Genomic DNA, 11702 nt, shown 5'->3' with positions numbered 1-11702 from the left:
TCAAGCAACCTCGGCAAGCGGGGGTTCCCAGGACGTGCCGCCTGCCTCGAATGTATCCAGATATTCTGTCTACGCCGCCGGGCCTTCGACCGAGCATAATTACTCCATTTACTTTTCATGCTGCAACAAGATAGACCTTAGGAGTGATTGTTGCTTGTTCCCCTGTTGAGCGGAACTGTTGCTTCGTCGCCCACCGGTCGTGACCTCAGCGCTAATTGGTTACTGGGAGTCTCTTTAAGAGGTTTCAATTTCCATGTGTTTGGTGTTGCGAGGACCGTGGCTTGTCTGTGTTTGATAGTAGCTGTGGAAAGGCTTTCGAGGCTTTTTCTTTCTACCAGCAAACTCACAAGCCTTTTGCGCTGCCAACATCGTTTCCCGTGTGTGGGAGTCTGTCCGCTTTGTCCGCCTTTGCAGCACTGCTCTTCGTGTTTTCTTTCCTCGGCTCTTCCGCTAGTGCTCCTTCATTCCTCTCATGGCTTCTTCGGATCTCGTGTCGGACTCTGAAGCACGTTCCGACTTTTTTACCTTCCTCGCTGCCTCGCATGGTCCTGTGCTCGTTCTCGATATTTCTGGAGGACGAGCTTCCCGGGCAGCCGAAAACGACTGACAGAAAGCACCCTCGTGGCCTCTCCGCTTCCGCAGCATCGGCATGTGATCAGCCTCTCGCTCGTGAGGAGATGCTGTCTTTAAGTTCTCGAGACTGTTCTCATCGAGTGCGACAAGGCACAATGGTCCCGTCGAAGGCATCAGGTAACGAGAGAGGTAGGACACGTGATTTGTGGGGTCCAAGGCTAGCCCTCCGGTGGGCTGAGGAAAAGCTGCGACGTAGCTATGGCTATCAGAGCGAGATGTACTCGACTCCAGGTGATTTGTTTGAGGAAAAGGGAGACAGGGACAAAGACCACGGAACCGCAGGACAACAAGGACAGGCTGGGTGGCCAGGGGATGGCACAGAAAACGAACACACGAACGGGCGACCACCAAAGGAGAGAGATGCGGAGGGAAATTGTTTGACGCACCTTGCGACAGGCGCGACGGGGCTTGGGTCAAACGAGGACGGAGGACTAGACGTCAGTGAAGAGAAGAGGTTGAGGGAAGTGTTCGTAGACGGAGTACTCGGCAGACTCCTGGCCATCGCCAATCACGTAGGGAACGGATCAGCGGACGCCGCTCTCTGTATCGACATCCGCGGTGAGTAGAGCTACGCTGTTGGTTGTGTCTGGTCACCTAGGCCGAGACACGGTGAGCGAGGACACCTGTCCACGCCGCTTGCTTCCGTCTAGGAACAACTTTGCCTTCGGGGGATCTTGGCAAATTTGAATGCTCAGCTTGCGCCGTATAGAACAGTACCACCGCCCAGCAAGAGACCAAAGAACCCTTCGTGCACCCGGTTCAACTAGCAGACCGACACACTTGAAAGACGAGGATAGACGGGAGAACGGCTGGCAGCCCCGAAACTGTCCTACCTCGGGGCCCCCTCGGAAAAGCGAGGACAGAGGAAAACACAGCTTCTGTGCGCAGAGCTACGCATGTAGATTGTTAAATCTGTAAACCAGAGCTGTTTACAGGAACACCAGTTGCTGAATTAGTGTAACGTGACTGAGTATAGAACCAAATGTTTCTTTGACAAATTCCTCCGGCTGTCCCTTTGCATTCGACGCACGGCGCTGTATGAAAGCGTGAAAGCGACAGTAAACTATATGTCCCATTTTAGAGCCCCGTTCAATGTATGGCATACTTGTCTTCCTCGCGCGAAGAAAGTCTTCATCGTTGCATTCGTGATCTGCTGTGTTACAGTCGAAGCCATTAGCGGCCAACCGTGGTGGGAAACGAGGTCTTCCATACTACATGGGAAGGCCTGAACAAACTTCTGTTACGTTATAAAGCTGACTGAGCGAGAGCCTCGTCAGTTATATGGCTCGCAGGACGTAGTACCATGTGTGCAACGTATTAGAGCGTACTTTCGTTGCAGTCGCCTAGTCTGAGTGAGGCCCCCTGCATTGTTTTCTCTGTTGTGTACGTTCCGGTCTCTTCAGATTGTGTCGCCGACCTCCGCGAAGAACTTTCGTAGGCCCAGGGAACAACTGGAGTATAGGAACAAGGACGCGGCCGGCGTGGAGCAGTAGGAGCTGCATGGGCAGTCTTTCTACGTCAGCGCAGTTTAGAGATGTGCCGGATGCTAGCTGCCACTGCTGATGCTTTGCGGGAAGTTTCTGGAAGTGGTTTCAGGAAAATGGCATGAGAGGCACACACCTGAACAGGAGGCCACATGGGGCCTAAGAGGACGGCAAAACGGCGTCTGAGTTATGCAGATGTACTGCTTTTCGGTAATGTAGCTATTCCGGGCTTGCCAACAAGGCTCGACGGAGCTGTGCGCACGAGAGCGCCGGGCCCTCTGGTTGCCATCATTGAAAAAGACCTCTTGTTCAACGGGAGTTCCAAAAGTCTTGAAGAGCCTCGGTCGGGGGGGCACCCGGTTGTGCGTGTTGTTATGCTTCGTGGGGAACTATACAAGTGACCTTTTCAAAGACTTCACTGTGACTGAATAAAATTGTCTTGTAACATTCTTTCTCTTCTGCATTCCCACACAAAGCAGCGTGCGCACACCCGGGCACCTGGTTCTGAGTAGAATTTCCTCAGAGAGTGGTGAGCACTGACAGCTCTTCGGTTCTCTGTCCTCGTCATACCAGCACCAAGAGCACTGCCGAAGTCTTTCGTGCCGCGTATACCCCCTTTCATAAAGGCACCGCTCCTGACAAGGCACGCTGCTTTTGGCCGGCAGTACTCCCCTTCAGCCCCAGGACGTAGCCGGTGAGAAGCGGCGAGACTACGTGTTTGTCCGTTAGCCGAAGTAACTCCACTCCGGCGCCAGTGTAGCGAGCAGCCCACGCGGTACTAACCGAAATTTGCTTCTCACAGACGGGTAGTCGCGGGACTGCCACCAGTAACAGTAGGCCTACGTTTCGTACTGACTGCTGCTGCCTGAAACGGTACTGTTTCATAGAACTAAATCAATAGCCTCGTCACAGCGAGCCCAGGTTTCGCTATAGGTGAAGCTATATCGGGACACTGCTAAGCATTCGAGTGCAGGGCTGGTGTTCCGTGTCTCAAGTCCCTAAAGCTATGAGCAGAGGGGGGATTCTGCGGAATGTATAGCAGCAGCATTCGCAAGAAAGCATGTGCAGAGGAGATTTTCTTCTGACTTCACTTCGCTTGCCAAGAATCATGTCAGACTGTCAATACGGTCCTTGTATGCCCTCGTATGCCTATAGAGACAAAGTGGGGACTGCAGTGACCACTGGCTTCAAATCCTTGCTGCTTTTTAGCGCACTCACCCGCGACTCAGCAAAAAGAAACGAAGAACCCTTCCCTCAGGCTTCTTCACACACAGCAGCTTGGCTTGGGACGAAGCAATCAGTTTGCCAGAGAAAATGACTTGTTGCCCTTGTAGTTAGGGTGACAAATTATGTCACCGTAACTACTGGAAGCTGCTTTTGAAAAAAGTGTGAGAGGGGCCGACCGACCCTTCACGACTAGCACCCCATACGGCGGTGCGTTACATCCTTACTACTAGCTCGACAACGTTGCGCTGCTGGAGAGGACATTGTTGGCTTCAAGAACTCGAGAACCACGAGAAACAAGTATTTTGTCCCTCTGTGCGACAGAAGCTTGCCGCTCAAAGAACCGGCCCCTGTCAAATCTCAGCTCGGTCGGCGGCCAGGCCCCGCTCGCGCTTGTGTCGCATGTAAGCACCACCAGAAACAATCACTACGCGGGCGCGCAACTAGGCCGCTCAGAACGTTTTATACCCCTCCATAACGGGACCAGGTCCCAGCTGCACAATGAGGTCCTAAAAGCCAACTATGCACACTGACCCAGACGAGTTCGCCTGACCAATTCGACCTAGTTGGAGTTGGCAAGACTCCCCGTACCTTCCAGCCCCGAAATGATCTTTGCCTAGACTGCTGCTTCGCGACAGATAGTCGGCAACACAATGTCATTCCCACTACACGTCAAGCAGAGACAGCCAACACTCCTTCCGAGCCACCGGTTTAGACAAAACTGGAGTGTCTTTTAACCTGCCCCCCGAAACTGGCCAGAGCTATACCCTAAACAGTTTCAGCGGCAATGCCTCCCTGTCTGCTGAAAACTCCGCAGGGGACAAGAAAGACAGTGAAGAAGAGGTGGCCCTCGCGGTGGGCGGAGGACGAGAAGGGAAAGCTGAAGTCTCGGCTGCCAAACTTCATTCAGAAAAGCAAACTGAATATCGTACTTTGTGAAGGACATATTAGACGAGGTCACAGACACGTGAAAGACCAGCGTGAACCGCGGTGACAGCGTCTCTCTCCCGCCTCTCTCTCTATTGCCAGTCAATGGAGATCCACCGAAGGGGTCTTGGTCATTACCGCGGAAACCAGCATGTTCTCGCACAACACTGTAGTCCTTTGCCCGTAGGGTTTTCTCACCCAGACACTATCTTCGCCTCCGTAATCCCCCCGAGGTGCCACCCTCCCTTCTCACGACTATGCGCGGGGCATCTAAAAGAATGGGCAGCAAGGGCCCACTGCTACCTGCTGCTGGTTTCGCCTCCTCGCTTTGCACGAAGAAGTTTCTTTCAGAAAGGAGCTCCACGTCCCCATTCGTCGAGCCGGATCCCGAAGTTGTCGGAGTTTCTTCAGGTGGGATCTGAAGTCCGCATTTCGTCCCCTCCTTTTCCTGGCTTTTCTCCACAGTGCTGGATGCGTCACCAAAGGGGTTTTTCAGCTGTAAGGTGGGTGCTGTCTTCCCCGCGAAACGCTGCCATTGCTCGGAACCGTAGCCAAGAGGGGGAGAGCAATCTTGACAAGACGCTGCCTCGACAATTTGTTGTGATTCAGCTTTCTCGGAGAAGCTAACCTGAATTGTAGCTCTACACCCAAACAAGTTAGCGTCCTCCGAAATTCTTTCGGAGTCATTTGGCGCGGTCACTTCTAGAGAAACCTCTGGGGCTTTCCGGCGAAGCTCCGTAACCGGACATGCTCCACGCAGTGCCGCTAGAAGCAGGTGCCCGTGTCGCGGGCAGCCATGCTGGGTACCCGAGCGTCGCGATTGAGAGTCCTTCCGGTGACGAGATTGGGGGTCGCCTCTGTGTGCTTCGTTCTCTGGAGAGGTTTTTCCGGCCGTAAGAAGAAGCCGACTTCTACGAGAAAACAGACATGTACGCCCAGCTGCAAGCACGACTGTGGACAGGCCACAAGCCTCCATAAACAGCGCGAGACCCTCGTCGCCGTCATACTCGAAAAGCATGCGGGGAACCGAGAACGGGGCACGATTCGTAGACGAACGACGGGCGGGAGAAAGAAGGGCAGCGCGGGGGTCGGAGAAGGACGAAGCCAAAACTGCAGGCGCAGCACCTCGCGAGAAGCCTGAGGACCCCGGCTGTAGGTACTCAAAAGCAGACGCCACTGTTTGGCTGCGTAAAAAATCATCTTTAGGTGAGGAGGAAAACCAAGCAAAAGAAGAGGGGAAGACCACGTCTCTGAGCAGCCCGAGAGAACAAGTAGACGACGGAGTGCCGTCCGAGGGCAAAACAGAGCAGACGTGAGGGTCGGGCTTTTCTACCCGTTGCGCTGAACTGGATGGGACCTCTCGTTCCGCTCGGGAGCTTCGGTAGTACGGACATGGCACAGGCGAGAGGAGTGACACAGCGCGCGGGCTCAGACTGAGCGTGAACCGGCACAGGTGGAAGAAGTCAGCGTGAGATGAATAGAGGAGAGAGAAATAGAGTGGTTGCGATCTTCTACCGGACCGATCTACAGGAAGCTGCGACCTTTGATCGGCAGACACGAATGCCGCCGAGAGCGACGAAGGAAACGACGAGGAAGAGCACGAAGCACCGCTTTCGGTCTGAGTGGAGTCGGAGCGGGCTAACCAGCCTGAGAAAAAAAGCGGCAATCAGCTTGCTTTCATCTCCAACAAACTATGCGATCTTGAAATCCCGCCTCACGGCTAGGTATCCGCTAAACTACTCTAAGGTGAACCCCAAGTGAAAGGTACCCCGCTGACCTTCCTCTTCAAGAGAGCAAGGAAAAACTGCACCCGCTGTTGCTACCGCACTCCTTCTCCTCAACGCGCACTCGCACATGCACAAGCTTCCGGAATATCCAGGGTACCTCCTGGTGTCTTGCAGGTATCCACGCACTAGAAAATGTACAACAAAGCCGAGTAAATCGAATGTCATTTTCTAAAGTACCGTGTGCTACCATCACGCGTTTCATTTCACCCCGATCACCACGCCAGCTAAACCGCATACTAGTCTTCCTCGTTTTCGCCCCTTCCAATACCCACGATTCAGGCCAAACGCAGCGCTGAATTCTGCCTCTGAACTTCGGTCAAAATGCGCCGCACTGCAGCATCGGGTCTGATCAGAGCCGTGCCTCCAGAGCAGAACGCATGGTACGTGCAGCCCCTCTGTATTATATAACAAGTATATAGAAAGACTAGCTATACTCGCGAGACGAGGAGTGGACGAGGATGTGGATATGCCTGTCGAGTGTGGGAATGCGTTGCAGGACACACCAGAGGCACCTCCGTAGTGGGACGCTATGATGCCCACGCATTTCTATGAAAAAGGTGTACACGCCGCGTATATCATGATATCAAGAGATGCCCGTCCAAGAACAGCCAACCACTCCGGTACTTTTCAACAGAAAGTCGAAGATCCTCACATCGTATGGCTCTGGGGAAGAGGAAAGACCGGTCTCGACATTCTCGTCTACACATATCAAGAAAAAACTGTGCTACCACGGTCGTCGAGAGGGGAAAGTAGTACCGGAGAAGAGAAGGACACCTATAGTATGCCGGTGTACCTGAGCAGAAAACGCCTACAACGAGGCGAGATAGAAGTGCGGCTTGCGTTCCTGCGCCTTCTTTCTCCCCCGGAATTTCCCGACTTTTCCTAGCTCCGTTTTCATAGAAATAGTCGCTGAATGCTGTTTGGCCCTGCCTGTACAGACAGTTTACGCATCGGCTGAGAGCGTGACGACTGACAGCAAAGATCCGAAGCTCTGATTGATGTCGTTTGCCTTCCGATCTGGACCCATAAGGAGGCGGGTAACTCTTCTCTTGTCTCTCTCCTGCTTTCTCTTCTATCTCCGCCTCTCCCCACCCTCTCTGACTTTCCCTTTCACCTTCTCCATTTCGTCCGTCATGTGAACGCTCTTGTAGTTCGCCCTCCTCTAGCTCTTGATCCCCTTGATCTTCTTGTGCGCTACTATCCTGTCCTCCTTTTTGCCGTGGTTCTTCCTCTTTCTCTTGGATCTTGCCCAGCTGTCGTCTCAGGCAGGTGCCCGGTTGTTGTTCGGCGTCTCTCCTTTCTTCTTTCCCTGCTACATCACATCCCCTGTCTCTGCCTGGCTCACAAAAGACACACTGGCCAGCGCTGACTGAAGCGCACGGCGTACAAGGACAACAAGTCGCTGACAAGCAGAAACCTCGTAAGGCGTCATCTGGCGACCCTGGGTTTGCTGCAGTGCCAGCCCGCGAGCTTTTACAATGGAGCGCGCGTTCAAGATCAAGCGGAAGGCCTGCCTTAAAGTAGCGAGAAGCTACTTCGCTACCTAAAGCTATCTGGACTGTCGAGTAGCGCGTTACGGGAACTTCAACTCGCGTCGACATGTGAGAGGCAAGAGAAACAAGGAGTTCTTCTTTCCCCACAGAGTCCACGCCGACAACGACCCAGAGCGAAGGGGAGAGAGCCGCTGTATCTCTCTGCCCCCCTCTCTTGCACAGCAATGACTGTGGACCCCTCCTCAGTAAGAGAAGAGAACGAAGAGTTCTAATCCATTCCAAGAGTTTAGAAAAACTGTCTGGCGAAGACGAGAATTCGTACGCGGGATGGAGATATGTATTATCCAGGAACAGATGGTCAACACGGCATGCATCACCGTGCTCACAAAAAGTATGTGGAGAAGCCCTTTCGTCTGCCTCACTTGTCCTGTTACGGAACACGGCCGTGCTGGGTCGACTCACTTTCCCCGGCGAGAGAGACGAAGAACAAGAAGGAAACAAATTTTCATTTGGTGTTTCTGACGTCGTTCCTCGACCGCACGAAAACGACGGGAGAGAGCCGCCTGCCTCCTTGGATTCAAAATCCGTAACGGAGTTTTCGATGCCTTCGAAAGGAAAGCTCTTTCTCCCATTTGACTCGGGGCCACGCAGTCTCTGGATTGCGTTTTTAACACTCAGAGTCATGCGCCCAAGCACATCGGAGGTGCTACAGCCAAAGTCTCCGGTATGGACATACACTCCAAACGCTGCAGACTGTAAAACCAGCATGACAGATCCTGGACAGTGGTGAGCGTCCAGGAGCATGACTCGCACGGCAACACCGTCTATGTCCTCATCTCTTTCTGTCTCCAACTGTTCCGTGGAGCTATTTTCATCTTTTGTCATCGCCCTCTTCTCGCCAATGCTTCCCTTGTTGCGAGGGCTCGCGCCCTTCTTTCCATGCCTTCTCTCCTGTCCGTTGTTCTCTCGGCACAACTGGTGTCGGCTTCCAGCGCTTTCTTCACTACAATTACCCTCCAGTCTTCTTCGTTTCTGCTGTCCCTCACACTCCTCTACTCGAGCCGCGTGAAAAACGAACGTGTACACTTGGTTCAGCTGCAAAGGAACAGTGACATTGCCAAGAGATGGAAACCGACGCAGCAAAAACTTCCGAGTGATTTCGGAACAAAAAATGGACCCCGCATGCCAGTTCTTGCATAACCCGCGAATGTGGTCCGCATGGAAGTGAGTCAGAAAGAACACCCACGGGCGATTCACGTAGAAATGAAACCTTTTACTCTCTGTGCTGCTGATTCCTTGGTCACCTATTTGAAGATGCAAGCCTTGATGTGAATGTCCTGGAATTTTGTCAAGCAAAATCTGGGGCTGTTCCGTAGAATTTGTCACCGTCTGAAGAAAGGCGTTTCTCTCCTTCTCCCTGAAACCGGAGAGATTGAACTTGGATGGTTCGGCCCCATGCGAAGACAGAGCCCGTCCTCCAAAACGGTGGCGCAGGGAACCTCCATCCAAACGAAAGCGGGGCCACTTTTCTGCAGAAACGTCCCAGAACTCTTGTGCAGAACGAAGATCCGACGGGAGTCTGAAATAGTCGACGAAGATCGTCGTGAAAGGCAGTGGCCCTTGTAGTGGCATTCGGGTGCAGATACAGGAGCTCAGATGGCGTCACAGGGAAGCACCGACGACCGAGTTCCATCGTCAAAGGAGATTGTTGTGGAGTGGCAGAAGGCAAAGCAGATTCAAATGCACTGGCCCATTCTTCTGCGTTCATGACAACGCGGCCAAGAAAGTGAGCGGTCACGCCAGCGTCGTGAAGTCCGTGGCATACACCACAAAGGCCGCTGCCCTCATCCCACCTATACACACCACGATTACCGCTGCGGCTGTGCGGTTGCCGGCAGGCGAACCGGGAGCACGTGCACTACCGTGAATCGTCAGATACTGAGACAAAAGAAATGACAGAAGGTCCAAGCTGCTACACCGCCAGCCTACACCATCGTTTCGCCAAGATCCACGACAGGCAAACAACTGTTAGACAGATTCGTTGGCTGTGAAGGCGGGTTGCGGAGGACAGGCATTCCAGACGTGATCGATCGTGAAGCCGCATCGGGACGCTCTTTTCTAGAGGAGGGAGACTAGACAAAGCACGGCAAAATCCATGGCCGACAGGTAGTGTGGCAGCTGGATTCCAAGGAATTTTCAAGGCGTGGATCAGCATGCTCGTGAGAAAAACTGCGCAAGGCCGTGGACTACGGCCTGAAGGCAGCAAGCATGCCGGATTGTGCCCTAGAGCCCGAAGAAGAGACACAGTCTGGAAAGTTTCGCCCCTACAAACCCTCTTGGCAAGAGAGCCTTCTCACAGTCGAAAAAACCGGGTGCAGAAACTTTCCGATAAAGGTTCGGTACACATGGACATCGAGTACGCAGAGAAAAATGACACCCGCTGTCACATGCAGATGGAAAATCTTCCCAACTGCATGTGCATCTGGACGAGGCGAAGTCACACCTGCGTCGATCCCTCTGCTTCTACATATAGCCCGCATTTAGAAGCTGCTCCAAGTCGTTGGAGAATCTTGAGTTGCAACGTGCACGCAAGAATGGTGTGTGTGGTGCTTGTGCCTGGTGGTGTGTACCGAACTAAAACAGCAACTGGTGAAGACTACTGCTCTTGGCCGCTCGAACATCTAGCTGCGCGGCCGACCCTCAGAACCATCGAGTATGACAACGCGCAGGCTGTTCTGCTAAACTGCCTTGGCGAATCAGCAGGCAGGAACAGCACCAGCAGAGGCCGCCTGTGCGGCCGTAGTCGCTAGCCTGAATTTCTGAGCTGTCCGGTTCTCCAGAAAAAGTTGTGGACCCAGAAAGCCATTGTACGCAGAAAACAGCAGCCAGTCGTTATATTGATTCAAGGCAACAGCTGAACAACGGGAAACAATCTTTTCGGCTTACGAGGTTCCTACAGGCTGTACGGCCTTAGCAGAAAACGGTCCAAGGCCGGGTTCAAAGGCCAGACCTCGACGCTGTGTAGGGCCTGCGCGGTGGTTCCGCGCGACCGACGTCTTGCGCCGCTGCGTGTTACGTGTATGCAGCGAACGCGCTACGTATGCGTGGCGAAAAATGCACATACCGTGACGTGATCGCTTTCCAGGGCAGCAGGCGTCCCACTGGGGGGCGAGAGTTGCTCAGGAGCTAGAACTAAAAGACTTCAGCTAAGTCCTTGCTAAGTTTCGCGCTAGCCGCCGCACGCTATGACTTTCGCTACCAGCGTATGAAGCATACTACTAATGGCAGGCATCTCATTTCGTACGCGCTGCCTCGGGGCGGGAATGCTAAGACCCACGGACGAGGCCAGCTGGAGCGGAGAGAGCTCATGTAACGGCAGTTGGATGAAACCCCAAACCAGAGCGGCTCACGTTAGTTATCCCTACCGGGAGAGGCCGACATGTCTGTGCCTTGCTCGTATACTACTCCGGCTATTGCCAGCCAAACGGGAGATTCGCGTGCACGCGTAAGGGCCGTGAGCCCTCGTAACGGAGTACGGCTGAAAGGCTCACAGAAACGCCGCTCCCCTCGCGCGTGAGTGTTATTCTTAGTGAGCTTATCACGGCGGGGAACCGTCAAACGTGTGCCTTTCTCAGTCATGGCAAAGCATTGCTGGTCCCTGAGAGAGAGCTCCACACTGTTCTCGTTGCCTAGGGGGAGGGAACTGGGTGCAGTTGTACTTATTGTCCACGTGTCTACGGCTGACCGCCCTGAAACATGCTCCAACGTTGTATCCACCCCCTTGGTGCCTTCACCGGGGGCGGCTGAATTGTGAGTGATAAAACCAAACTGCCGTGGAGAAGTGTTCCCGGACAGAAGCAAAGGCGGGTGGCCCATTAGGCTCGCCCGGATCGTGTGTCCTTGCAGAGTTCGACACTGGTGAGGCACGTTGGCTAGCCTGCAGAGAAATAGCAGTGGTTGCTTACCTACAGGCGGCAGTGGCAGATCGCAGCCCCCCCTTGCCACAGCTGGTGGTGCTGCAGCCCGGACATTCTGGGCAGGGATCTAGACTGACAAATCACGAAGGTAATGGCCCCCGCTTTCCATTTCCCTCCTGCATCTTCGCAAGGTGGTGTCTGTCCTACATTCAGCACAGACACCACCTTGCGAAGATG

General features: G+C 53.7%; 2 protein-coding genes across 2 annotated transcripts; one reads left to right on the top strand and one right to left on the bottom strand.

Moving 5' to 3' along the window:
* Positions 1-247: 247 nt before the first annotated feature.
* On the top strand, positions 248-2557 carry CSUI_006198 (uncharacterized protein). Its single transcript, XM_068066362.1, has 2 exons — positions 248-1191; positions 2037-2557. The coding sequence occupies exons 1-2, from the start codon at positions 543-545 to the stop codon at positions 2069-2071; spliced, it is 684 nt and encodes a 227-aa protein (XP_067921663.1). The 5' UTR covers positions 248-542; the 3' UTR covers positions 2072-2557.
* A 645-nt stretch (positions 2558-3202) lies between these two features.
* On the bottom strand, positions 3203-9931 carry CSUI_006197 (kinase domain protein). Its single transcript, XM_068066361.1, has 2 exons — positions 6849-9931; positions 3203-5915 (listed from the first exon to the last, which is right to left on the bottom strand). The coding sequence occupies exons 1-2, from the start codon at positions 9178-9180 to the stop codon at positions 4474-4476; spliced, it is 3774 nt and encodes a 1257-aa protein (XP_067921662.1). The 5' UTR covers positions 9181-9931; the 3' UTR covers positions 3203-4473.
* Between the last annotated feature and the right edge of the window lie 1771 nt (positions 9932-11702).

The sequence above is a fragment of the Cystoisospora suis genome, assembly GCF_002600585.1.
Source record: "Cystoisospora suis strain Wien I chromosome Unknown contig_3101, whole genome shotgun sequence".
Classification (NCBI taxonomy): domain Eukaryota; phylum Apicomplexa; class Conoidasida; order Eucoccidiorida; family Sarcocystidae; genus Cystoisospora; species Cystoisospora suis.
The sequence above is the reverse complement of the archived record's forward strand: the minus strand, read 5'-3'. Positions and strand labels throughout refer to the sequence as shown.

Excerpts from the sequence above, each read along its gene's own strand:
- CSUI_006198 (XM_068066362.1), top strand. The coding sequence starts at position 543 with ATGGTCCTGTGCTCGTTCTCGATATTTCTGGAGGACGAGCTTCCCGGG. Across the intron at positions 1,192-2,036 it reads TCTCTGTATCGACATCCGCG|ATTGTGTCGCCGACCTCCGC; the intron begins GTGAGTAGAGCT and ends CGGTCTCTTCAG.
- CSUI_006197 (XM_068066361.1), bottom strand. The coding sequence starts at position 9,180 with ATGCCACTACAAGGGCCACTGCCTTTCACGACGATCTTCGTCGACTAT. Across the intron at positions 5,916-6,848 it reads TGTAGGCGTTTTCTGCTCAG|GCTGGTTAGCCCGCTCCGAC; the intron begins GTACACCGGCAT and ends TTTTTTTCTCAG.